This window comes from Phaenicophaeus curvirostris, chromosome 1 (assembly GCF_032191515.1).
Source record: "Phaenicophaeus curvirostris isolate KB17595 chromosome 1, BPBGC_Pcur_1.0, whole genome shotgun sequence".
Lineage (NCBI taxonomy): Eukaryota > Metazoa > Chordata > Aves > Cuculiformes > Cuculidae > Phaenicophaeus > Phaenicophaeus curvirostris.
Window position 1 is genome coordinate 72,637,480 of NC_091392.1, and position 25,258 is coordinate 72,662,737.

The 25,258-nt window shown below is 38.5% G+C and overlaps 3 protein-coding genes across 3 annotated transcripts in view; 1 reads left to right on the top strand and 2 right to left on the bottom strand.

Annotated features, from left to right (window-relative positions):
* Nucleotides 1-13,027, top strand: part of GYS2 (glycogen synthase 2) — a 47,944-nt gene extending 34,917 nt beyond the window's left edge. Inside the window, exons 9-16 of the mRNA XM_069864030.1 lie at nt 2,176-2,235; nt 2,870-2,948; nt 3,594-3,707; nt 6,112-6,238; nt 8,372-8,467; nt 9,846-10,009; nt 11,185-11,265; nt 12,344-13,027. Coding sequence (XP_069720131.1) covers nt 2,176-2,235; nt 2,870-2,948; nt 3,594-3,707; nt 6,112-6,238; nt 8,372-8,467; nt 9,846-10,009; nt 11,185-11,265; nt 12,344-12,565 — 943 coding nt within the window. The 3' untranslated portion in view covers nt 12,566-13,027. The remainder of the gene's footprint in view (nt 1-2,175; nt 2,236-2,869; nt 2,949-3,593; nt 3,708-6,111; nt 6,239-8,371; nt 8,468-9,845; nt 10,010-11,184; nt 11,266-12,343) is intronic.
* ITPR2 (inositol 1,4,5-trisphosphate receptor type 2) overlaps nt 1-25,258 on the bottom strand; it is a 998,050-nt gene that overhangs the window by 101,677 nt on the left and 871,115 nt on the right. The window lies entirely within an intron of this gene.
* SPX (spexin hormone) lies at nt 17,078-23,511 on the bottom strand. The gene is made up of 6 exons (XM_069849850.1): nt 23,375-23,511; nt 22,396-22,476; nt 22,206-22,263; nt 20,737-20,799; nt 20,015-20,101; nt 17,078-18,000 (listed from the first exon to the last, which is right to left on the bottom strand). Exons 1-6 carry the CDS (start codon nt 23,378-23,380, stop codon nt 17,954-17,956), a joined length of 342 nt encoding a protein of 113 aa, XP_069705951.1. The 5' UTR covers nt 23,381-23,511; the 3' UTR covers nt 17,078-17,953.

Consider the following 25,258-nt stretch of genomic DNA (forward strand, 5'->3'; position numbering starts at 1 on the left):
ATTAACTGCCTCAAGCAGATGATCTTTGTCTCATTTTCTGGATATCAGCAATCAAGTTGGAGTCTTTGATTAACAGATGCTAAACCTGAACAAAAATAATGTCAGAAATAATTTAACAAGCGTCATTGAAATAATTTAGCTTTTGTCTAATCTGGAAGAGAAGACATATGAGAAATCTATCTACTCGCTAGACTATCTCTGGTGTCATCACACAGCAACTTCTTGGGACTTACAAGAAACATTCTACCCATTTACCACTCTGGAACCAGGTACCACAAATGTAGATGTTGGAATTAATTGTCCAACTCTGGCTTCTTAAAAGTAATGCACATGAGCTGCCTTCACTATAAGTGGAGAGTGATGGCTCTCTCCAAATATGGTTTCATCCTATACCACTTCAGGAAGTGTCTAAGATAAGTGAAGGGAATCGTCCTCTGAAATGGACTGTCACCCTCTGCAGTGTGTGGAGGATCTGTGCAACTAGCTTAAACTGTAGGTGACTAAAGTGGGGTAATGTAGCCAGAGTTTTTAATGAGAACTCTGTATGCAAAAACTGTAGGAAAATAATGTGAGTGCAGCAAGAAACAGCCATGCTTGCAGCAAGTGCTTTTGGCCTCTGCTTTGTCTTTGACATAAGGTCAAATGTATGTAATATTTGAATATAATACAACAGGTACATATTAAAAAAATAATATTCCAATAATATGCCATATTCTAATATGGATATTAGACAAGTTTAAATTAAATGAAATATGCAAGACTTTTCCCATATTGTATCTCCACTATATGGTTGTTTTTCTGGTGTTCAGTAATGCAGCCACAATAGTAACAGTAAACATAAGCCTAATGATGTGAAACCATGCAGAAAGTGCTGTTTATAGGTATTCTTCCCACTGTGCACTGTGAAAAGCAAAAGACCCTCTGCATCATTATATGCAGCATTATCATGGTCATGATCTGGACCTCTCTTTGTATAAGTATTACATAATAGCATTAGATGATTTTAAGGATGTCAAAGAAATGAAATACAAGAAGTGCTTTACACTTATAAAGAAATAGACAATGGCTGATCTGGTATATATAACTCCTTGTTTCCTCTGCTTCTGAAAAAGTGATCCGGCCTATCTGGGTTAAGTTTTGGATATGGTTCATACCATGAGTCTATGAAAATATAATTATGAGGGGACTAGTTTGCTGGGATTTCGATCAATTTGGTTTGACATTTAGGTGCTTTACAACTCATCCAAACTTAAATCATCCTCTATTGTGTTGATGTGAGTTGAGAGAGAGCAACTAAAAAGTATATAGATTCTCAGCTTGGTAAAGTTTAGGATTTGATTTAACAAGGTTTATCTTAGTCCAGAGTATAATTCTTAGAAATCAGAAAGGCAGGAAAAGTTCCATGAGGCAGATGTTTTACTCAAATTGAGTGCATTTGCTATTCTGACAACAGCACTTCCAGGTGTATTTTCAAGTTATTTTGACTAGAGGCAGGATAATATACACGGTTCTTTGCAATTCCAGTTGTTCACTGTATTTCTTTCTTAGCTAAAATATAACATTTGTCTGCACAGGCTTTATTATTAGGTTAAAACATAGCCTGAGCTTTCCAGGAAGTCTTTTTGTTTGCAAAGTAATTTATGGCAAAATACCTTTTCATATAATACTTGTTTTCAAAAGTCTTTTAGTTAGGAAATAGGGCAGAAAGCAAAGGGAGAAGTTTACTTTAAAATCCCTGGTTGTTTAATTATTTTATGTTACATATTTCTACTAGGTCAAGTTAAATTGGAGACCTTTTGGTCTTGGCAAGTGTCCAATGGTAATGATCATATTTCTCTACATAGAGTCATATATGTGCTCCTTTTTTATAGCTGAGATGAAGTGTGGTCTACTGATCAGAGCAAAATATTAGAAGTAATCACTAGTGAGGTCTGTTCCTGGCTTTCACAGTGCATTCATCTTTGGATGCAGGTCAAATCCTCAGTCATGTTGAAATCCGTCAGCGTGGCTGCAGACTGCATAAAAGAACTTTGAGAACCAGACCTCTGTCTGCTGCTGCGTTCTTGATTCCATCAGTATACATGAAAGTACAATTTAATTTCCAATAGCAGAAATCACTTTTATTCTGTCTTTGTCTTGGCTTTTCCTGTTTCATACATGTATTTATTTTCCTAGGGACACTGCACAATCTGTGAAAGAAAAGTTTGGAAAGAAACTCTACAATGCCCTGCTAAAGTGAGTGTGTAGGTTATTTTGCTCTGCCTTGCAGAGCCACATATTCAGCTGGCTTGCCTGTGGTGTTTCTGTGCTTCTACTCTTTGTATAAGTAATTTTGACATCCATAGGAAGGGCATAGAGGAAGGATATGGGACCTTCTGTTCCATATGCAGGTTACTTGTTCAATAGGCAAATTACAGAGGAAAAAATTAAAGGCACTAGCACTCAGTTGTGGAAGGAGTCTTAAGAGACTTGGGGGATGTCTAACACAAAGGCTTATTCACTGCAAAAATGAGCTGCCTCACCTTAGAAAAACACCAGAGACAAATACATATTAGTATTTTAGTCATAGCCTCTCAAAAGCTGGTTGAAAGTGAATGACCCAAAGCACAGATGAGATGACTTCAGCAAGAACAAGGTGTGTCTGAAAAACAGAAAAAAATAATTCTTTAGCTTTTCTTGAAGCTAACTGGAAGGTCAGCAAGTGTATGGTAAAACAAAATGTAGGGAATATAGAAGGGCCATGAAGACAAAGGAAGGAGTATTGTTGACATCAGCAGACTTCAGATCATACCTTGCTTGCCATTTCTTCTTTTTCTTTATACAACTGATAATAAGCCATTTGGTGAAACAGACTCTGTTGCCTCTGCAGAGGAGAAATTCCAGACTTGAACAAGATTCTTGACCGAGATGATATAACCATTATGAAAAGAGCCATCTTTTCAACTCAGGTCAGAAAATGTATTATTTACACAAACATCTATTATAAATGTCAATAGGGATACATGACTATGTACAAGGATTGTATGTGACATACAGTGATATGCGTGCCTTGAAAAAGAAGTTTTCAGCAAATATACTTCTCATTGGTAATATTTAAAGATCAGCTGTGATTGTTTTTAATGAGACTATGACCCAAACTAATTACTTTGGGAAATCCATGGATGTTCCCCCAGTCATATACAGGGCACCAAAATTCCTATTTTTTTTCTTCTGCATTAAGTGTGAACTTCACATTGTTCCTGAAGCATAGATTCTTCTATTTTATTAAATATGTTAAACCAGTCTCCTAAGGAGACATAAAGTATTGACTAAAAACCCTTAAAGTCAAATGTTAGGGTTTTCTAAAAGTTAGTACAAATATGGTTATTTTGAGGCAAATTAAACAAGTGCTGTTTTTATGGTCTAATTTTGGACTTAGTTGTATAGAAGATAACATTATATGACTATAATTTTCCTTTCTTACCTTAGGGTAAAAATAACTATCTACATTGATGACAAAATCTCCCACTGTCTTCCACTAACCTTAGAAAATAGTAAGAGGGCTCTTTGTCGACCATTTTTGCTGGCTTAAAGATTCCCTTTTCTCTCTTTAGCGACACTGTCTGCCTCCAGTGACCACCCACAACATGATTGATGATGGCAATGATCCAATCCTCAATACCATCCGACGCATTGGCCTTTTCAATAACCGGACAGACAGAGTAAAGGTACATTTTGTCATTTTCCTTTTAGATATAAAATGGAATTTCTTCAACAGATTCAGTTAGGATCATTAGCATGGAGAGTGTTATAGAGTACTCATTCCCTCTTCCTCCCTTTCCAAGATAACAACTAGTCACTTCACAGATATCCCCGGTTGCTGTTTAACCAAGTTAATTTCAAATTAGATAGTTGATGTTAGGAACTGTTTTAATTTCTGACTCAGGTACTCAATCATAGAATCATAGAATGGTTTGGATTGGAAGGAACCTTGAAGATCATCTAGCTCCACCCCCACTGCCACAGGCAGGGCCACCTACCACTAGATCAGGTTGCGCAAAGCCTTAACCAGCCTGATCTTGAACACCTCCAGGGATGAGGTATCCACAGCTTCTCTGGGCAACCTGTTCCAGTGCCTCACCACCCTCACAGTAAAAACTTTCTTCCCAACATGAATATGAATTAGGAAGAATTTTTTTTCTGCGAAGATGGTGAGGCACTGTAACAGGTTGCCCTGAAAAGTTGTGGATGAGAAGCTACTACTCCTGAAATCCAGAAATTGCCACAGGTTGTTTGCACTTCGATGTGAAACTCTGTAATAGATTCATTTGTTTACGACAGGAGATCCAGAGTTTGAGCACAGATATTTCTGGAGTTTTGATTCATATCTTAAGAACAGTGCCCACTCAGCATTTGCTGTAGAAGTTAACCACAGCTTTGATCCTGAGCAGAAATACTTCCAGTTCATGCTGTGCTCATGTTTACATTAGCCGTTGAAGCTAAATGCAGGTAAATAAATCTCCTTACTTCCTTGTCTGTATCACCAGAATACAGAGGTGATCAGCTCATACTTTCACAAGTCTGCCAAAGCTTCTTTTTGGTCTGGCAACCTCTGGCATTCTCTCTGTTGACTATGACTACTTCATCGTCTATCTATTCAAAGTAGAACCCAAAACTGCAGATTATTGCTCTTCCAAACCTTCTTTTCAAAGTCAGATCCATAGTGCCTCTGACAATGACATATCACTTGTTCCCAGAGGTTTGGCTTTTAAACCTATGACAATAACTGAGCAAACATTTTCCTCAAATTCCTAGCTGCTTCTTCTTAGCTTAACTTATTCTCTGCTAGCCATGAGGCTCCAATGAGCTCTAGGAGCATAACATGGTAATGATATAGTAGATACAACAAAAGAAGGGTGGAAAGATGAACTGTATATAAATGTAATAAAAAAATCCCTAGGACTAACTACTCAAAGTCATTAGAAAGCAGATAACATATAACACTGCAGATACCTCTTCATGCCTCTCAGCAGACTTGACTGGCTAGGTATATTGCAAATTTGTACAAAACTGTCCTTACCACTGGAAAATTATCTGCTGCATCAGCAGACTTAATACTGAATGAACTGAATGTGATGGACAAAAATTCCGTAAACTTCAAAGGGGAAATAATTTTGAGAGATGTATGACATATCCATACAGATGGAGTTAGCATGTGAAAAGCAGCCTCAGCAATGCCAATGGAAAATCTTGTTTTATTCACTGGGATCAAATAAGCTTGTATAATGAGTTTACAACCCATTTACTCGTTGAACATATTCATGCGGTACTTTATTCAAGTGAGTAGCATGACTGTATTGTTAAGGAGGGGTAAAAGCATATGCTTGACATGGAATAATGGCTGCAGTATGTTTATGTGGAGAAAACCCCCAGAGAAGCTTAAACCCTTCCCTCACACTTCTTCCTCACAAAGATGACTGGACAGCGTACACAGGGCACTTCTCTACTTAGCAGTGGAATATGGGGCAGTGACCCCAAGCTCTGCAGAGTCACACAGATAAATAAGCTTGGGTCCTGAAAGCAGGACATTAGCCTAAGTTAATAAGCTTTGTCTTTCAGCAAGATTAGCCTAGGCACAGGATTGTGACGATGGGGCTATAGTATGTCTGGTTTCAAAATTCTCTCAGTTCTTGAGAGATCCACTGAGTACCATAAGCATTCCTATGTTTCAGTTGGATGCTGTGAAGTGCAGAAGTCCTGTATCCTCCTCAGGCCTCCTCTAGAGCAAGACATCGCACTACTATATACCTTGGTGCAATAGACTAAGAGAACTAGTTTAGTATTGCTAAATGCAATGCCTTGGGGCATGATTCTCGGTGCACATGATCTTCCTTGGTCAACAAAGATAAAGCTGAAGAAACAGGGTTCATTATCAGTACCGTTTCCAGGACAAGACTGCACACAGGCAGAATACATTTTGGTGTGGGAATTTAATTAGATTACAGATGGTCAAAGGTGTTGTCTAGATACTTAGGAAAAGATCGGAATGAAGAAATTGCTTCTGCTTATTGAGAATTAAAATGTATCAATGATGGTTTCCTTTCACCTCTAATGTAAGTTTTGACTATCCAGGTAATCGTACATCCAGAGTTTCTTTCTTCGACAAGCCCATTGCTGCCCTTGGACTATGAGGAGTTTGTTAGAGGATGCCACCTTGGTGTATTTCCATCATACTATGAACCCTGGGGTTACACTCCAGGTAGGCAATCTGTACACTTGGCTAGTATTGAAAGATGAATACTCATTATGTTGATGCAGTATAGCTTTGCAGCCAGTTTCTTCTGGAGTGCTGAAAAAACTCTTTTGGCTCTGTTTCCTCTGCAGTACAAGGGTCTTACTGCTGGCAAAACTTGGAGGCCGGGTGGTATAAAATGGCATCTACTGATTGACAACTACTCACATTTGTCCCTGTGCTGGACCTTTTCCCATAGCAGCATGTAATCTTTTGATTTTCTGTGGCTTTAGAACAAATGAAAATAATTTTTAAAACTTAATCTTATACTTGATTCAAGGATGTTAAATAAAGATTTATAAGAATGTACATATTGAAAAATTAGAATGAGAAATCTGATATGACCAGCTGACGTACTTCAGTGGATTTCATTTGAGAAAAGAGTTAATTCTGATACAATTGTGTAACACCATATTTAAGATATTTACCACAAATACACCCAGTGGTAGAGAATGCAGTAGTTAAGAGAAAACTGAGAGGGGACCTTATCAATGCTTATAAATATCTAAGGTGCAGGTGTCAAGAGGATGTGGCCGTAATATTCTCAATAACAGGAAGAGAGGCAACAGGAACGAACTGGAACATAGGAAGTTCCACCTTAACATAAGGAAAAGCTTTACTGTGAGAGTGACAGAGCACTGGCACAGCCTGCCCAGGGAGGTTGTGAAGCCTCCTTCTCTGAAGGTATTCAAACCCCCTCTGGACACATTCCTGTGTAACCTGCTATAGGCGAACTTTCTTTAGCAGGGAAATTGGACTAGATGATCTCCAGAGGTCCCTTCCAACTCTGACCATTCTGTGTTTCTATGAATCTCAAAGAATTAAATGGAAATTTCTAAAGATATAGAGAACATGTAGTTTCTGACATGAAAAAATCAGCCCAGATTTAAAAAAGCTCTTAACACCCAAAGAAATCAGTGCAAGCTATGAACTTGAATACCTACAAAGATAAGAACCTAGGCATCTGGGTTTTTTATGTCCTCCAAAATACATTCTGTAGTATTGATATACAACTGAAAGTTGGGGTGCCTCCCTGAAAGTAATTTGTTGTAAACCAATGAATCAGAATAGAGATTTTACAAACTTAGACATTCTCCAGAGCTATTCTTCTCCCAGTAAAAGTTGTGCTCGATTCCAAGTAAGACAACTGTCTTGCATTCCAGCAATTTCTCTTCCTGTTATGATCTCAGCCAGGGTATAAAGAAAGTATGACAGCCAGGGATGATTTTGAAGTGAACATTAAAGTAAACCTGAATAGAAAACTTAGACTGGTATTTAGCAGTTTTGAGGAACGCTATGATTTGCACTAGTTAAAAAGGTAGTTTATCTCTCCATTAATAGTTCAGAAATTCTTCTCTTTGTTGATACCCATTTAATTCTCCCAGAAACAAAAAGTGACTTTTTTTTAAGGGAGACTTGTAGCTCTGTTTTATAGACACTGGTTTTATTGTCATATTAACAACAGCAATGTAGATGGATTCATTACTTCAGTCTAGAGTATTTACTTTATCTGCATTCTGTCTTAGGCTTAAGACAAAATCTTTTTGAGCCTTAAGTAGTTCTCTTCACTCACAGCAATGATAGATATAACTACAGTAGATGCATCCATTTTCTAATTTTATAAAACTAGATCCACATCTGCTTTGAATGCAGTCTGGAGTTAACAATGGGGTTTGTTGGGTTTTTTTTTCTTGCTATGGTGACCATAAACATCAAAATAGAAAGTCTAACATGCTCTTGCACTTAAGAGATTCAGTTTTGTAAATAGTTGTGAACAACTGATGAATAGATGTGTACAACATGATTCAGTTTAAAATTCAAACAAATAAGCCAGACCATATATTGAGGTTCTCTGCTTCAACACTGGTCTCCTAGAAAGTTTTCAGTTAAAATTTTCTCTTTAAAATTTTGTTTTCTTTCTTTCTTTTATCTTTTTCTCCAAATCCACAACAAAGCATAATAGTTTTCACTGGACATTTTCAGAGCAGATCTGGTGTTACAGAACCTTCTGTCTGCTTGTTTCTTTTTATTTTTTCTCTCAAGGTGAAACCACTCGAAATATATTGCTCTGAAACGCTTTTTATCTGTTTCTTTCAACAGCTGAATGTACTGTGATGGGCATTCCCAGTGTGACCACAAACCTTTCTGGATTTGGTTGTTTCATGCAAGAACATGTTGCTGACCCAGCGGCTTATGGTAAAATTCTTAACACCATATCAAAATACTGCCTCTGAGTTAGGAATGCAAAAAGCATAGCAAGGATACTGTGACTCCTCAATTTTGTGCTTTCATTAGTGCAATGCAGTTCATTCAGGGAATATATTCAGAGCTCAGGGTAACTTGCTATGTTGAACAAGCCATTCAGACTTTCAGATTTATCCAAATCCTTCCTTGGTTCTCTCTCTTTTGTCTCTCTTTTATCTTTTGATTGTTTTATCCTTCCCAACTCAGCACTCCTCATGCCTAATCTGGAGTCTCCCAGCGCTTACACCAAACAAAGAGTAAATTATGATATATACAGTAAAAAAATAAACCAGTGAAAATAAAAGGAACTTTAAAATAATAAATACAAATAAGAATCTGCTCATAAAGGTTTAGAAACGGTTCACGATTGGAGCGTGGTAAGGAGAGTAGCCAGCTCCTGGTGTGTGTGAAGACAGTATTGAAAACGTGCCCAAACTAGGGCCTCTTTCTAAGTAACTTTGCTTGTCTGCACAATTGGGCAATAACAGCTCTACAGTGGTACCAACTGTGCCCTGACCTAGGGGCTGGGGTAGACCCAGTTGCAGCTACACTTGCCCAGGTACACGTCTTTGAGAGTCTTCAGAGAGGTCATAGACCAAAAGCACGGGTCCCTTCTTGGCCAAAACATAGTTGTGAGCGCTAACATAATTTACTGTTCCCTCCTAGGGGACACCAGGTAGTTGTTCATATCTCTTGTCCATTCAGATAGCTAAGGTCTAGTATATTCTTCTTCCCATCACCCTGGTGTAAGGAATAAAGTGTTGATCTCAACAAACTACATAGAGGCAAAGTTTATCTAGGCCTTCTCTCTGGCAGAATTGTATAATTCACCAACTAATGTATGTGAGTGGCTGTCTCTACGGAAACACTTCTATTTCTTTAGCAAGCACAGCCTCTCTCCTACAGACTGTTTCTAATCATCCACACATCCAAATTCTACTGCGGACTAGGAAAGAACTATATTTTTTTAAGCAGTCAGTATTTTAAAAATTAAGGGAGATAAAAATGATATATCTTTATCCAGAAGCTCTTGAATCCTTTTGAACTTACTTACATAGCAACAGTAATGCTTCTGAGTTTTGAATAATTTTCTGAATTACAGCTTGAGAGGTAAAGAAAATTAAAATTAAAAAAATATATTTCTCTGTAGCCTTTTATTCTGTCAGAATAGTAACACATATTCCAGTTATAGCTCCTTCTAATATTAAAAAGGACATATAATACATGTAATGTTTGTAAGACTATGTGACAAAAGGTAGAAAGGAAATGTAAGAAGTCAGGTCCCATTTTTTTCAGTTCCACTCACCTTCACCCTTTTTTTCTCTTTCAGGCATCTACATAGTTGACAGGAGGTTCCGCTCACCTGATGAATCGTGCAACCAGCTGACTCAGTTCCTGTATGGATTTTGTCAGCAGTCCCGTCGCCAGAGGATAATCCAAAGAAACCGAACTGAGAGGCTCTCAGATCTGTTAGACTGGAGATACCTAGGCAGGGTGTGTGAAACTATGTAATAGAGGTATTAAAAATTCCAGACACTTAGGTCTAACTAGCAAATTTCTGCATCATGCTACAATGCAAGGAGATACTCTTGTTCTGAAAAGCACCTCTCAAAGGTGCTAAAGACAAAGCCTCCCTTTAGACTGCAATGTAATGCTTCCATTCTCCAGGGGTAAAAAGAGTCATGACTTAACTGTACAGGTTAGAGGAGAAGCCAGTCACACTGAGGTCTTTGTATTCCTTGTGCTAAAGACAGTGTAATAAGCTTGTGTCTCTGACAACACTGGCAACCCTACACTAAGTAGGATTTGTGCTCCAAAGTCATCTGGACTCCTTCAGAAGTTTTAGATGTTTTTTCTAAATTGCTGGTGGGCCTTCTGACACCTCAATACTCCTAAAACAACTCCGCGCCTTAAGGGCAAGATAGTGTTTTTAATTTGACACAGGAAACACTGCAGTACCGCCTACTATGAAAACAGTAGCAAAGCAGTATTCTCAAATCCACAGGAGCAAGTGGATGCACAGGTATCAGTTTTCTACCTGTTTTGGACCTTGTCCTGCTCTAATATCTGCGTCAGAACCTTTCTGTTTATATAAGACCCTAGCATAACAAGAAGCTATTTTTAATAGGCATGTGATGGAGACTAGTTAATATGGTAAATCTATAAATGTTTTTGCAGAATTCTCATATACCAGGCCTTGGTAAAGTCATAAATGTTACTTCTCTGTAACTGTTACACATGCTTTCTATGCCAGGATGGTTCCAAAGTTTATGCATCTACACATGACCACTTAAAGATGTAAATCTTTCTGGTGAAAAAAGAGACAGTTCTGTCTTGAGGGATAAATAATACCTATCGGTCAATAAGAACTACACTGACTGAGACAAGTGCTGGTTTCCTTCTTGGTACATCTTAGCCTTACTAAAACTTTATTCAGCTTCTGTTCCAGACTCTGCTACAGTGTGAGTCTGACATGAATGGCTCACTACTTGACACAGCAATGTGTTCATTACAACCAGCAGTATCAATTGGATCCGCCTTAGCTGAAAACATTCAGGCTTTGTTCAGAATAATCTTTTAGAAGATACTCATTTTATGTTCTTTTTTTTTCCTGCTTAAATTTACCCAAGACTTCCTTGTCTTGTAAAGGCTTCTCTTTTATGTTGCAGTATTACATGCATGCCAGACACTTGGCCCTCAGCAGAACATTCCCAGATAAATTTGAGATGGAACCAAGTGCTCCACCAAAGGTAAAGTCTGAGTTTTGGAAATTAATTAATCTGCATTTTCACTACTTTACAACGAGAGAGAGAAAGGGTATGTGTGTGACAGAAAGAGAGAGAAGAGAGTAAATCTTGTTTTAAGTGAAGGGAAGTAGGAACTCATAATTAAAAGCTCAGCAAGTTATAGATTCAAGCTTCACTTGGGAGTTGTAATGGTATCAGATGCAAACTCTGGGGGTACCAGGTGCAATGCAAGTACAGTTCTTCAGGTGATTTAAAGTGACCTAGATGAGACTATGCCTGTTCAGACCAGATGAGGAACTGACCCTTGAAATTCCTGTTAGAAGAATGGCAGCTTCTAATTTTGCTGCTGACAAATGCTATGGAGATGTTCTGCACAAACCATATAGAAGAGGGGCTGGGAAAGGAAGTTCTAGGGAACGTGAGGCAAAATATTGTCTTAATCTAAACATGGTATGTGAGGAGGAGGATGTGGCTGGAACTGCAGGGGGTCAGGTCGAAGGCACATTTTCAGAAAGTTCTTTCATAGTGCATATTAGCACTGCTTTGAGGAGGGAGGTTGCTCTGATTCAATGTAAGAATCATGTTATTTGAAACCAAACCTGCAGACACTGCCAGACAGCAGCTCATTTTTTTAAATTAGAACGAGGAACGAGGCTCAGGTCAACCTCCCCCCCCCGCTCACTTTTGATTTTGCAGATATTGACACTGTAACCTGAAAACTGTTTTAAACTACAAGCTGAATTCTGAATTTCAATAAGCATATTCTGACTACAGAGTACAGAATAATATTGTATTATGTTGATGGTTTCAAACCTCAGGAAAGACAGTCATATTTTGCAATGCATGTTTTGTATTTTTTTATGGCACAGACTAAAGATCACTGCCATACAAGTATATACTTACTGGCAGAGAAGTACTGAGGGGATCTAGGTTTGAGTGAGTTTAATTTTAGAATGCAGAGCAGGTCTAGCTTACATTCCATCACTGGTTTCCTTTGACATGTGGATATCCTTGAGTTGCTGTATACAACCAATTGAGGAACACTGAGATAATATATACAACTTACTTCTCTCTCTGCCAGACGGAAGGCTTCAGGTATCCCAGGCCTTCATCAGTGCCACCATCACCTTCTGTCTCTCAGCATTCCAGCCCTCACCATAGTGAAGGTGAAGATGAAGATGAGGATGAAAGATACGATGAGGATGAGGAAGCTGAAAGGGACAGGCAAAACATCAAGTCTCCCTTTTCCCTTGGAGTATTGCCACAAGGAAAAAAGAAGCAGCATGGAGAATACAGGAACTGAATTTGTTGCTCTCAGTCTGGCAGGGTCTCTCCATTCATTCAACAGTTTCTCCTGTAGCCTTGGCAAGCTTTATGTTAAGGACAGTCTGATATAATTAGGGGAATCTTAAATGTTACTTGAGCTACACTGTTGGAAAGCTTAATATTATTTCACCTTGAAAGTAGTTTAAATGACAATTCTTCTGTGCCCCTTTGAGGTAGAAGAGATTTCTCAAGCTTAATAAACCTAGAGAATGCGACAATCCCCTCAGGAGCTTATACAAACTGCTGATCATACCTTTGTCTACATAATCATCTATATTAATCATAGTTGATGCTGATAGTTCCATTATGGAAGTCCCAAATGTATTCCCATTTCATTTATGTTCTCCCTATTCCTCTCCTAAACTAACATAAACTGTAAGACAGGACTCAAAAAAAGTTAGAGAAAGAAGTGTTACACTGGGGAGTCTTTGGCAGCATTAAAAAAAGTTACACTGAAATGGTCTTACTTTTCCTTATGGTGTTTAGTGTAAGCTTACATAATTTAAAACATTATTTTTTCAGCACACAGAAGTGTCTTCGTCCAGTGGTAAAACATGCTTCCTGTGGAACAATATAAAGTCTTAGGCAGTGGGCATTTGAATTTTAGAGACAAATGAAGTCATCTTTCTGAAGTCATTTAGACCCACAATAAACAGCAGACTGTTTATTTTCTGAATCATCTGGTATGTCTGTTTTATTGTTTTCATCCAGTATTAGATTCTAAGTTTGTTAACAAGCTAGTCTGGGAGGAAACTGCTACAGAGAATGTAAAAATTTCCTTAAGTAACACCTTCTTCCCCTGCAGATAAACCTACATGCCACAGAGCAATATGACAACATTTGAAGATGAGTAACTCTAGTTCCTCCAATTGCTCCATTAGTCCATGGACTTTTTCTATAAGGCAAATAATCGTAACAAACAATATTGAAAGAATTCTAAGAACGCGTGGGCTCACAGACATAATTTTGAAAGGCAACTGAAACTTCAAAGTGCTTAGGAAATAACGGAAGCTTACAACGAGAACTAGACAGAAAGCTTTCAAAAGAATTTCAATTCCTAGGGACCAGGGAGGGCCTGAACATGCTCTTCAGAAGTAGATCTTGTTGTGAAGACTTTAAGGAGACTAATCTTTTCTTTTAGAAGCATGTGCATCAAGAATTTCTCATGCTATTCAAGAAAAGGCATTTCTGGGAATTGATTCATCCTGTTCTTCAGCAGGTAGGAAAATGTAACTTTTGAAAGTATTTACATTCATTATCATTCCCAAGGGAGCCTAGATGTTCAATGTTGGTTAGACACCTACTTTTCAAACGCTTAACCAACACTGAATGAGGTGGTTCTTGCTGTAGGCCACATAGAATAAAAGTGATTAGGTGCCTGTTTGTATTTTTGGGTGCCTAAAATCAGTTTTAAAACTTGACTTAGATTCTTAAGCTGATTTGGATTCTTGAAAGAGTAACTGTTCTAAGAAGAGAGATTTAGGCTTTTATGGCATAAATTTAATTGGATTTAAAAAGAATCACTGTTTTTTAGCAATTTTAGAAGTAACTAAACCAAAGTGATGAATGCAAATATTTTCTTTCATACAGTTTACTAAGTGGAGAAGACTACATTTTGCGAGTTCAGAAATACATATTCTTTCTCAAAGTGCCTTTAATCAAAGTTCTCTTGCAGAGTCAAAGAATGTAATGGCTGGGAGTCCTAATGAAAGAATATTTAAAGGCCATATTGACTGAAAGTTAATGTTCTTTTTAAAAAAAACTACTATTATTGCTTGTATTTCAACACACTGTTGTACTGAAGAGAAGCATTTTGCCCCAAACTCCCTGTAATCAAAATTACATTAGCACCATCTAAGAGTGATACAGCAGTTCCTTTGGTGCCTAAAAATGTTCTATTAGTCTCAGGCTGGTGAACGTCTGTTTATCATAATTCCCAACCCAGCTTCATTGCAGTGCTGGAAGATGTGATCATTACAGCCATATTGTAAACCGTGTTGAATGATGGTGACACAACACAGACACTGTGGAAAGTGGAAAGGTTTTGCTAGGGTTGCGTTAAGATAGCTGCACTTGTTCCTTCTGGACAAGTCCCAGAGGGTAAAATAAAAGCAACGTGTATGATCCAGGATGTGGGTTCTCTTAGATGTGTTTAGCATGTTTGAGTTCCCTGGGGAGAGTAGAGAGCTGGCATGATGTCAGATGGCAGAAAATGGATGGCAGAAATCCACCTGTGTTTGTTTCAGCACGCTAGCATGCTTTGAGCACCTGCCCGGTGACAGAAAGTGCATGACTTTTGATCTATGACTAATGTGAATACTACACCCATTCTTCTCAGAAATGGTCCCAGACTGGCCAAAGTGACCTCTGCCTCATACCTCTCAGTTTATTTTAGTCCTGCTGTGAACGCTAAGGCTAGCTGCCAGTAGCAAGGCAATTTAACTATAGGAAAACATATCTGCTTTTTGAATTTGCAGTGTTAGAAGGAATGGCTTTTCATTCAGTCAAGGTGACAGATTGCCTAACTTAAATGCTACACATTTCTAACACCTACTGACATCTGACAGGCTTGGTGGCAGCTATCTGTTACATAAGCGATTATCTGTCAGATTGAAAATATTAGGGTTTCAAAAATAGCTCACCAACAAGGCAGATTGTTTATTCTATTTCATGAAATTTGTAAAGAATTGTTTAAGCTAGTGAGCTTAGATAAGAAATACATATCAAAATCAGTCAACTATAGTTTTTGTATGTCTGGGACATTTAGAGTCATATGACAGACAGCCGACTGAACATGAGCCAGCAGTGTGCCCAGGTGGCCAAGAAGGCCAATGGCATCTTGGCTTGTGTCAGAAACGGTGTGACCAGCAGGTCCAGGGAGGTTATTGTCCCTCTGTACTCGGCACTGGTGAGACCGCTCCTCGAATACTGTGTTCAGTTCTGGGCCCCTCGCCACAAGGATGTTGAGGCTCTGGAGCGAGTCCAGAGAAGAGCGACACAGATGGTGAGGGGGCTCTAGAACAGGCCTTATGAGGAACGGCTGAGAGAGCTGGGGTTGTTTAGCCTGGGGAAGAGGAGGCTGAGGGGAGACCTCATTGCTCTCTAGAACTAACTACCTGAAAGGAGGTTGTGGAGAGGAGGGTGCTGGCCTCTTCTCCCAAGTGACAGGGGACAGAACAAGAGGGAATGGCCTCAAGCTCCGCCAGGGGAGGTTTAGTCTGGACATTAGTAAAAAATATTTCACAGAAAGGGTCATTGGGCACTGGAACAGGCTGCCCAGGGAGGTGGTTGATTCACCTTCCCTGGAGGTGTTTAAGGGATGAGTGGACGAGGCACTGAGGGGCATGGTTTAGTGATTGATAGGAATGGTTGGACTCGATGATCCAGTGGGTCTTTTCCAACCTAGTGATTCTGTGATTCTATGATTCTATGTATTTCTTGATACTAATAAACTAAAGGATGTACAAGCCTTCTAGTTTTTGTCTGAGCACTGACTAATCATACTGTAAAATATGCTGAGAAATAACTTAGATACACTTGAGATATTCAGAGTATGCCTGAAACAAAGAGCAATTAAATTAATGAAAATGTTCTGCTGGATAGCTGAATTCCAGTATCTGAAGGGATCCTACATGAAAGCTGTAGAGGCACTGCTTACAAAGGCTTGTAGTGATAGGACTCGGGGCAATGGTTATTAACTGGAGAGGGGCAGATTTAGACTAGACATAAAGGGGGGATTTCTTCACAGTGAGAGTGGTGAGGCACTGGCCCAGGTTGCCCAGGGAAGATGTGGCTGCCCCATCCCTGGAGGTGTTCAAGGCCAGGCTGGATGGGCCTTGGGCAGCCTGATCTAGTGGGAAGTGTCGCAGCCCATGGCAGGGGGGTTGGAAGTAGATGATCTTTAAGGTTCATTCCAACCTTAACTATTCTATGAGTCTATGATCACACAGAATCACACAGAATCACACAGAATCACTAGGCTGGAAAAGACCCACAGGATCATCAAGTCCAACCATTCCTATTAATCACTAAACCATGCCCATCAGCACCTCAGATTCTATGATACCATTGACCTTTAGATGGACTTCACCATGAATGTATTCTGTCACACTACACATAGCGCTATTGAAAGATTTATTAGTGCTTAAAAATGAATAAAGATATTTTGATTTCTCCAGTTTTGTTCCTCCATGAAACGATGTAGATTATAAACAATTAATGAAAGTGCCTATAGTCCTATGACAGAAGTTAATTCCTCTGTTCCTTCAGATATGTTTTTTTGTGTCTAGGAGAAGCAAAATTATAGTTAGTATGAGTTAACAAAATTAATTAGCAATGTCATGAGAAAGATGGGAGGAAAGCAGCATTAAAAGATGAAGAGTAGGTTTAAAGGTGAAAAAAATAAAATACTGTTGCTTGGACACAGGAGTCATGTGGCTACTTTTTAATTACATGTGAACTACAGAGAGCTTTCCAGTAAGACCGCAAAACTACATAAATAATCTTAAGTATATCCTTATCACCATGGAATAATAATTAACCAATTCATGTATAATTCCAGTTTTGCAAATCAAAACAAAGGACAACAAAAAGTACAATAACAATGCAATTAATATACTTTGTGGCTCCTGCCATGCTTGACACCAGATTTGTACCTAGTTCACTACCAGCAGCTTCAGCAGTACTGCACCTTCTGACAGCAGTGGTGACTGTACACCATAGCCATTAATGAGGCCCTGCTCCTTTAAAGATCTATCCTCGTACTATCTTTATGCAGTTGGATTGTTCAGAGTGTACATTTCTGCATGCATGGAACTGGGGCAACAGTGACGTCAAAGACAGCACTGCTGCCTATGCTTCTGGTGACAGATACCTGCAAAAAACCCCACTTGATTTGCAGTCAAAGATAGACGGATCATTTCAGTATCTCACTGACTTTATTGACCATCAGCAACTTACAGGGACAGCAGTGAAGTGATGAAAGAATCTGCTTTTATCAGAAATAAAATGACTTCAATATACAGCTGAGTGGAATATGGTAAAAGGTTTCTCAGAGCATTGAAAAATTGTTTTTAATGAAGTAGTTGTCCAAAAAGATAGTTTTAATCATCTTTGCAGGTAAGATAGTACAGTGTATTTTAAATTTTGGGTGTGATATACAAAGTGGTCTAAATGAGACAGGGACTTTTCAAATCATTTCCTTATCTGAACTAGCAACTTCTAATCAGTTTGCATCCAAAATGTTGCAACAAGTACATACATCACCTTTTTGGAACTTAAGTGCGAATGGATGAAATACTGTTTGCACAAATCATGATTTCAGGGTATATGCAATACAAACATTAAAGCAATTTGAAATATTTCATCAGTTTGATATGTTCTCTGTCAAGTAGCCAGGGTCATCACTGTTTTCTTCTTTAGCTGTAAAACAAGATGTAATGGGGGAAAATAAGCTGTCGGTAAAGGAAAATTCAGTCAGCCAAAGCTTTCATGAGATAGATAGATAGATAGATAGATAGATAGATAGATAGATAGATAGATAGATAGATAGATAGATAGATGAGCCTTAGGCACAGGTCTAATGTAATGTGACTGCTTAGCTAAGAGACACAGGCTTCTGCATATCCTCTCTCACTTTAAATGTAGGATATTTTCTGTTTGCTGAAGAGCAAAGACACAACACGTGTCCAGAGGGACAGGTTTTTTATGCAGAAGAAAATAATGTATTTGTTCTTTATTTGCATGTTTCTCTCAGTCAAGAAGATTTTAAAATCACCTGAAAGTGATCTCCTGAAAGTGTAGTGTTTACCCAGGTTTGACTGTGTTGTCAATCCCTTATACATGATGGCAATATTATTCCACAAAATATTTTTTCAAACAAGCTGCCAGTTCTGCTTATCTCTCAGATATGTCATATTTTTTTCTGAGGAAGCTATTGCTCTGCACTGTCTCCTCTGGAACTGCAACTACAGGCAGAAAAACACCACTAAAAGTCATGAATCGTAAACTTCAGAGAATTTCCTCTTCTTGTTACTACGCAAATGGCACTTTCCCCTCATTCGTCTTTAGATGTCCAAAGCATGAATGTAATTTTTAATTCTGGCTTTGTCTTTCAGTCAAAATTCCACTGTTTTGTTGGGGTTTTTTTTGGTTAAGTAGTGTTCTGCCAGGGCAGATATTTCTAGGGTTTCACTTCACATTTCCCAATTCAAGTAAAAGACTTTTTCTTCCTGTCACGATGACAGAAATTAAGAATCTGAATAAGGAACTGAGAACCAGAACAATAGGAAACAAAGGTAGCTTCTGACCACCTTCTGTTTCTCCACGTCCTGGAACAAAGAGACAAGGAACATTAATTTAGACAAACTCCTGAGCTTGTATAAGCTGCAACAGCCTCCCCAGAACCCAGGGGCCAGAGCACAGCAGAGACTGTCCACAGCACTATAGGATACACTCTCCGTTTACAATCTCCTCGGCTCCATTTCCAAAAAATAGTCTATGTACCTGAAGAAGTGAAAGGTAGAATGACAGAGGACATGGATAACATGGATTTAGGATCTCAGCTTGGTGAACTGTATGCATCCATCAGATGATGAGTTCAGGGTAATGGCTTTGAAGAAAGCTGGTCTAGGGAGGTGAGGAAAGGTGAACTACAGCAGGACAAGGGAGCTAGGGAACATAGGGGTCCTCACCTAAGGGAGTGCAATATGCACAAAGGAGATGAAGGAACACAAGTTATTTAAGCCTGGCACAGTAGCTGAGTTTTGCTAGGGGATGTTGTGAAAGGGAGATATGGGTTCTGAGGTTTTGAAGTGAGAAGCAGAAGCACATTAGCAGATGGTAAGGAAGTAAGTGGAGAGAATACAGAGATGGGAGTGTTGGACAATATCGCTAGGTGGCTGGGAACACATGAATGAATTATGGGATATTTCAAGGTATCTCAGGGCTCTGCCTCTGAATGTCACTGGGAGCCCTTGTCAGCTGTGCGAGAAAAAGAGGTCTCAGGAGACAGATATGAATTCTACAGCTGCTCTGATGAGACTTTCAAGGATTCTTTTAAGCCTTTATACCACGACATAAGATTCAATGGAGGAAGGCAAATGTCATGGGCATACAATATTCTGTAGCAAAAGAAACCCTAGTAGAGTTTTGGTTTGGAAAATTCAATTCAAAATAAACATTCCCTTTAATCTAAACCAATGAATATCTGAAAAGCAAATTAAAACTAGAATGTAGTGGTTTACCTACTATTATTTATCTGATCCATGTTCAATCTGAGTAAATGTACACTCTAATACAACACAGTCTGTGAAATAATATCTCATTTCAAATGAGATCTTTTAGATCAATTTGCTAAATTGTTAGTAAATGAAATCCTGTTAAACTTTGTTTTAAGAAGTCAGGGTAAGACAAAACATGTATTTACCTTGTTCTTGTGCTTTCTGTAAGGAACTAAGGAACAGTGCTGCAGCTTCAGAAAGAGATAAAGGATTTGTGTTTTGGCTCCGTGTTTCTAGAATTATAAAATCAGAGATGCATGGTCTGCTAGTGTTTGATGGCATTTCTTAATTTTGTTCTTTTCTTTTTTCATCTCTATAACCAGAGACTCAAAGAGAAAAAATACTGTTGCCTCCTTCACTAGCACCCTCTGCTCAAAACCAGCCCAATAAATATTTAACATAGAAGACACTAGCAATCTTTTTAAAAATGAGGTTATTTCAAAAACCCTTAGAAGATATAAAACTATTTTGGTTTTTTTCATATTTTTTGCTACAACATTTTGTTTTCTCCAGAAACATTATCTGGCATGTTGTCTACTTTTGTCATTTGTCCTTTCAGTGCAATTAATAACTTGATTTGAATTTTTTCTAGTGGAAAAAAAAGTCAAAAGTACTGATGATAATCCTCCCACTTAACAGCCAGGTTAGTCTGGAACTTATTTAAATGAAGTCACACAGCTTTACAAAAGAGGAAGGTCATGCAATCTTTTATCATGTGGTTTTGGGAACAAAGGAACTAACAAAAGGGAGTTTAATGGCTTTCTTGCACATAATTCCAGGAAAACAAATCCCCTTCAGATTCCACAGATTTCTCCCATCACCTGAGGAAAGACTGATGTGTTACATACACCTATGCACATGTACTTACCAAGCTGCATTCTGTTGTACAGATCCTTTCGCTGGCTCTCATCTGAGATGAATCGACGTCCCTCTACAAAAGCAGTGGGGAAAGGATGAAAAAAGCCTCATGAATCTGTTGTAATTCCTACTTTACAGTCCCTAAGCCAGTCTTTTCAAAACAGAATATTACAGCATTACTTCTACAAACGTAAAACAAGCGGAATAAGTCTGTCCTGGGGTCTTCCCAAATCAGCAATAGCCCATCCTGAAATATGCCAAAATATACTTAAATTCATAGAACTTGTGTTTCAACACTTTTCACTCTTGTATTAATCTGTTCTAGGAATTGTACATAAGGAGGAATTTACTGTAATTTCCTCCTTCTTTCCTTGCCTGCTGTGCAGTCAAGAGCCTTCAATCTCTTTGCTGGACTATAAAGCATTGCCTTTTAAAGGGATATTTGTATTTAAAAAATAAAAAATACCCTGAAAAAATAAAATCACGTATTTCCTATACATTAATAAGAATGATACCCAGGTTGGTATAGAAGTAGCACAGTGCATTATTCAGTTGGAAGAATCAGACAAAACAACAGAGGGCCTGATTCTTTGATTTTTTGAATAGAAATAGTTTTATTAATGCCACTAGAGCTCCTTTCAGTTACGCTTACAGTTTTTTTGAAGCCTACATTTAGTTGTCTCCCTTTTGCCTTTCTCCCAGGATTATAAGCTTCAAATTGCTTGTGTTTTTTTTTTAATTTCACAGAAGCTATTTTTCTTGGTCTCTTAATACCCTACTTGACAGCTTTTAATTTTGAAACAACAATTCAGAATAGAATTTTTTAAAATATAAATATTTCTTTTAAGTTTTGTGGGTTTGCATGAAAGGACTGGATTTCTCTTCAGTTCTAAATTTTATCTCTTTATATAATACTTCTTTAACTCTGGACTGACAATAGAAACTCAAAAGGTCATTTGCATAACCTTAACAACACAATATTGATAGCACTGACATCCACGTTTTCCTTAGAAGAGGTTGCTTTGTACCACCTCTAATACTAGGTGGTTGTTATAAGAATGTATTTTCTCCTACTGCTTGGGAGGATGTTCAATAAAGCCTGAGTGAGAATAAGGAGTGATAACTATATCCAGTATGCCTTAATCTCACTTTAAGATTATTTCAGATAAGAAAACTGCTTTTCCAGAAGATTTTACAATTAACCTTCAAACTCTATACATTTTTGGTACTTTATTTTGCTTCTCCTCTTACAACACTTACTTTCTTCAAATTTATTTCTTTAAAATTAATAATAATACTGGTGATGTCACTGTTTCAGAGGCAAGAAGAAATAACTAATTAACAGATCACTGCAGGCCTTAGAACCTCATCTTCAAAGCATCCTTGGGAATTTATTGCTTGTATGGAGTCAAGCAGATCAGGAATAACCCAGTGGTAGAGAAAGCTATCTCATCCAAATGGAAAGAGCTTGGGACTTACGTGCACCCTTCAAATAGAGCATAGCCTGAGGAGTCCAGTTTCTCCTTTGGAAATGAGCCTTTATGCCAAAACAAAAGAGAAAAGAGACATGTCAGTGTTGCATGCCATTAATAACTAGTAGAAATACTTAAATGACACCAACCTGTGAGATTCATGGATGCTGCACATTCAGCCTGAGTGAGCAGTTTACCTGAGGTGCACTCCAGGAGAAAGATAGGAAAGATGCTGCAAGGAACAGTGACATTGCGGATGCTGTCAGTTTACGCTGTCCCTGTGCACGACAAAGAACCAGAAGGTCCAGGCAAAACCTTTCAGATCTTTAGATCCTCACAACTTCAAATCTAAATGTGAAGGTATTTCCAGTTGCTCCTTTCTCCCTGACTTGCTGCCAAATCTCCTTTTGCTCAGTGGCTATTTCAGCTTCAATACACATTGATCAGATGGGAGGATGAAGGTTATATCAAACATACTTTATTCTCTTTATTCATATTCATAATAAAAGTTCCATACTGTCATACAGGCAAGCACCTTTTGTTTATAGGGACAGTTTATAAAGACATTAGATCCTTCAGAAATGAGAATAATGTGCAAGCTAAAGAGGAAAGATGATACAAAGTAAAACTTGATTTTACCAAACCTGGATTCATAGAATTTAGACAACTAGTAAATGTAGGGGAGCTGCAATTCCCAACCATCTAAGACACTGGATCGCTACTGTCTCAGGAAAAGAAAGTTTTTAAACTTAGCATCCTGTTTGCATCAGTCATGATTACACACATGTCATGAGAGAGGCTTTTTTGATTCTTGGAGTTTGTTCACTGATGCAGAACATGCAAATGAAAGCACTGAGCATGAATCCTCTGTGAGCAAGTTGCATCTCTGATTGTTCACACAGACCATGTTATTCATGCATTGACAACAGTGAGCATCTAACTTTATGATTTACATGGGTTTATTTCATCCTGGGTTTGAGAGCACATTGTGCTATTAGTGTTTTCTTTAATGCAATTGTTTCAAGCACCCTGAATATAAATATGCATCTATTTCTCTCAGGTTATATTTAAGTTAAAATTATTAAGACTTCTTGCAGTTCCTAAATATTATACTCACATGAAAGAGCATAAATGGCAAGCTATAAGTTTCCTACAGACCAAAAGAGTTTCACTCACCTTCATACTTAATTCAGTGGCAAACCTTCAGTCTTCTTTTCTTGGGATAACGTATCACAAGGCCTCCTACAGGTTTGGGGGTTCCTTTTTAAATCTTTGGAGTGAAGGTACCCTCCCCTTCTGCGGGAGGGTGGAGGAGTCTAAAGGGATCTCTTACCAGCCCTGTAAATGGTGAAGGAGAAGGTCTGATGGCTCCTAAGGGAAACCTGTAGTCTCGCAGGAAGCCAGGGAAATGATTGAAAGATGAATACCCTTGGAGATGCACACTATTAGCCAGGTGAATACCTTCTGAATACATCAGCATCATCCTTGTGCATTTGCAGTACGTCACCTTCTTGCTAGATGATCGATAACCACAACCAGAAGCAGGTATTCATATGGATGTTGAGTATTTACTTAAGGTAATCTAATATATATCAGATTGTTTTACATTGTGGGAGCTGGAACAGTTACTAAATTACTCTCCAGCCATAATGTGCTAACATCAAGAAAAAGCCAATGTCACTAGCTTGAGGTTATTCCTAGCATACATTTAGAGGATGCTGTCTCGTTTGATTCTTTAGCAATCTCTTGCATCAGGTTTTCTTACACACAAGAAAAAATACAAAGATTAATTAAAAAACACCAAAAACCACCAACCCTTACTAGTGAAACTGTTTTCTGTCTCATGAATTGGTTGGAGTAAAAACCCACATCATGAGCTTGAACAGGTCAAGCGGTGGAGCAGTAAACAGAAAAAAAAGGCAGGAATCAGAAATCAGAGAAGCCATTTCCATGAGCTACTTCTAAGTGATCATTGAACTCATTGCAGTCATGGATAGTGGATTTGGTCCTCAGGCAAAGAGCTAATCTCATGATACCTAGCATGTTGGTTACATAGCTAGGGGTTTTATCACTCCTCCTTAATATTTTCCATTGTGAAACCACAGAAGGAAGCAGAAGGGGAAGCAAAGCAAACAGAGAGAAAAAAACTTAACTGATTAGAAGACTGATCAATAGAAATCTTAATGTGGCAGCCTCAAAAACAGGACAGGCCTGCAGTACAACAAAAATACAGATCAGCCCATGTGTGTGACAAACTCAGGCTCATATATGTGGCGGCTGAGTGAGAAGTGTGCAGACAGGCACTGCTAAGACTTGTTATGAGCTTTTCTCTGACGTGATGTGTCTGTGGAGACTGGTCTGAAGCACACGTAGTTAAGGTGCAATTGCTCGCATAGTTTTGGGGGAAATTGCTGTGTTCTCTGCTCAGGCCAGACATAATTGTTCATTGAATATACAGTACTGGCATTAGCTGCAGCTCACTCTGGTATAGATGCAAGAAATTAGAGGGCAGTTCAGGTTTTGGCCTCATGGTGCTCTTGTGATGGCTAGGAGCTGCTGTTATACCTGTACCCTATTTTAAAGGCCATGCTATGATGCACCCGAGCCAGCTGACGGGATTCTACTTGCATATATGTCAATGTGAAGTTTACATTTTCCTTGCTCTTTTCCTCTTGCTCTGACAGATCAGAGGCATTTCTTCATGATGTTTAACCCTTGCCCTTAGGAGGGGGCTATGGATTGTATCTAAGAAACATTTAACAAGCAGAAACTCGGAACAGATACAGGTACTCACCTATTCCCTTCTGGAGTGACTTCAGAGACTCCCACAGGGCCAGAATCAAACCGTACCACTGAGTCTGTGCAAATTAACGCCCTACTTTTTGTTTTGGTCAACGTAACATACAATTTCTTCATAATAGCTCTCCTTGTGGAACAAAAAACCAGAATATGTTTGACACTGAAAATAAGCTCTGCTTCTCCTTCCATTGGAATGAGACAAGTAAATGCAATAAAACCTGAAGATCACCAGCTCAGTCTCTCCTGCAAAACTGGGGAGAA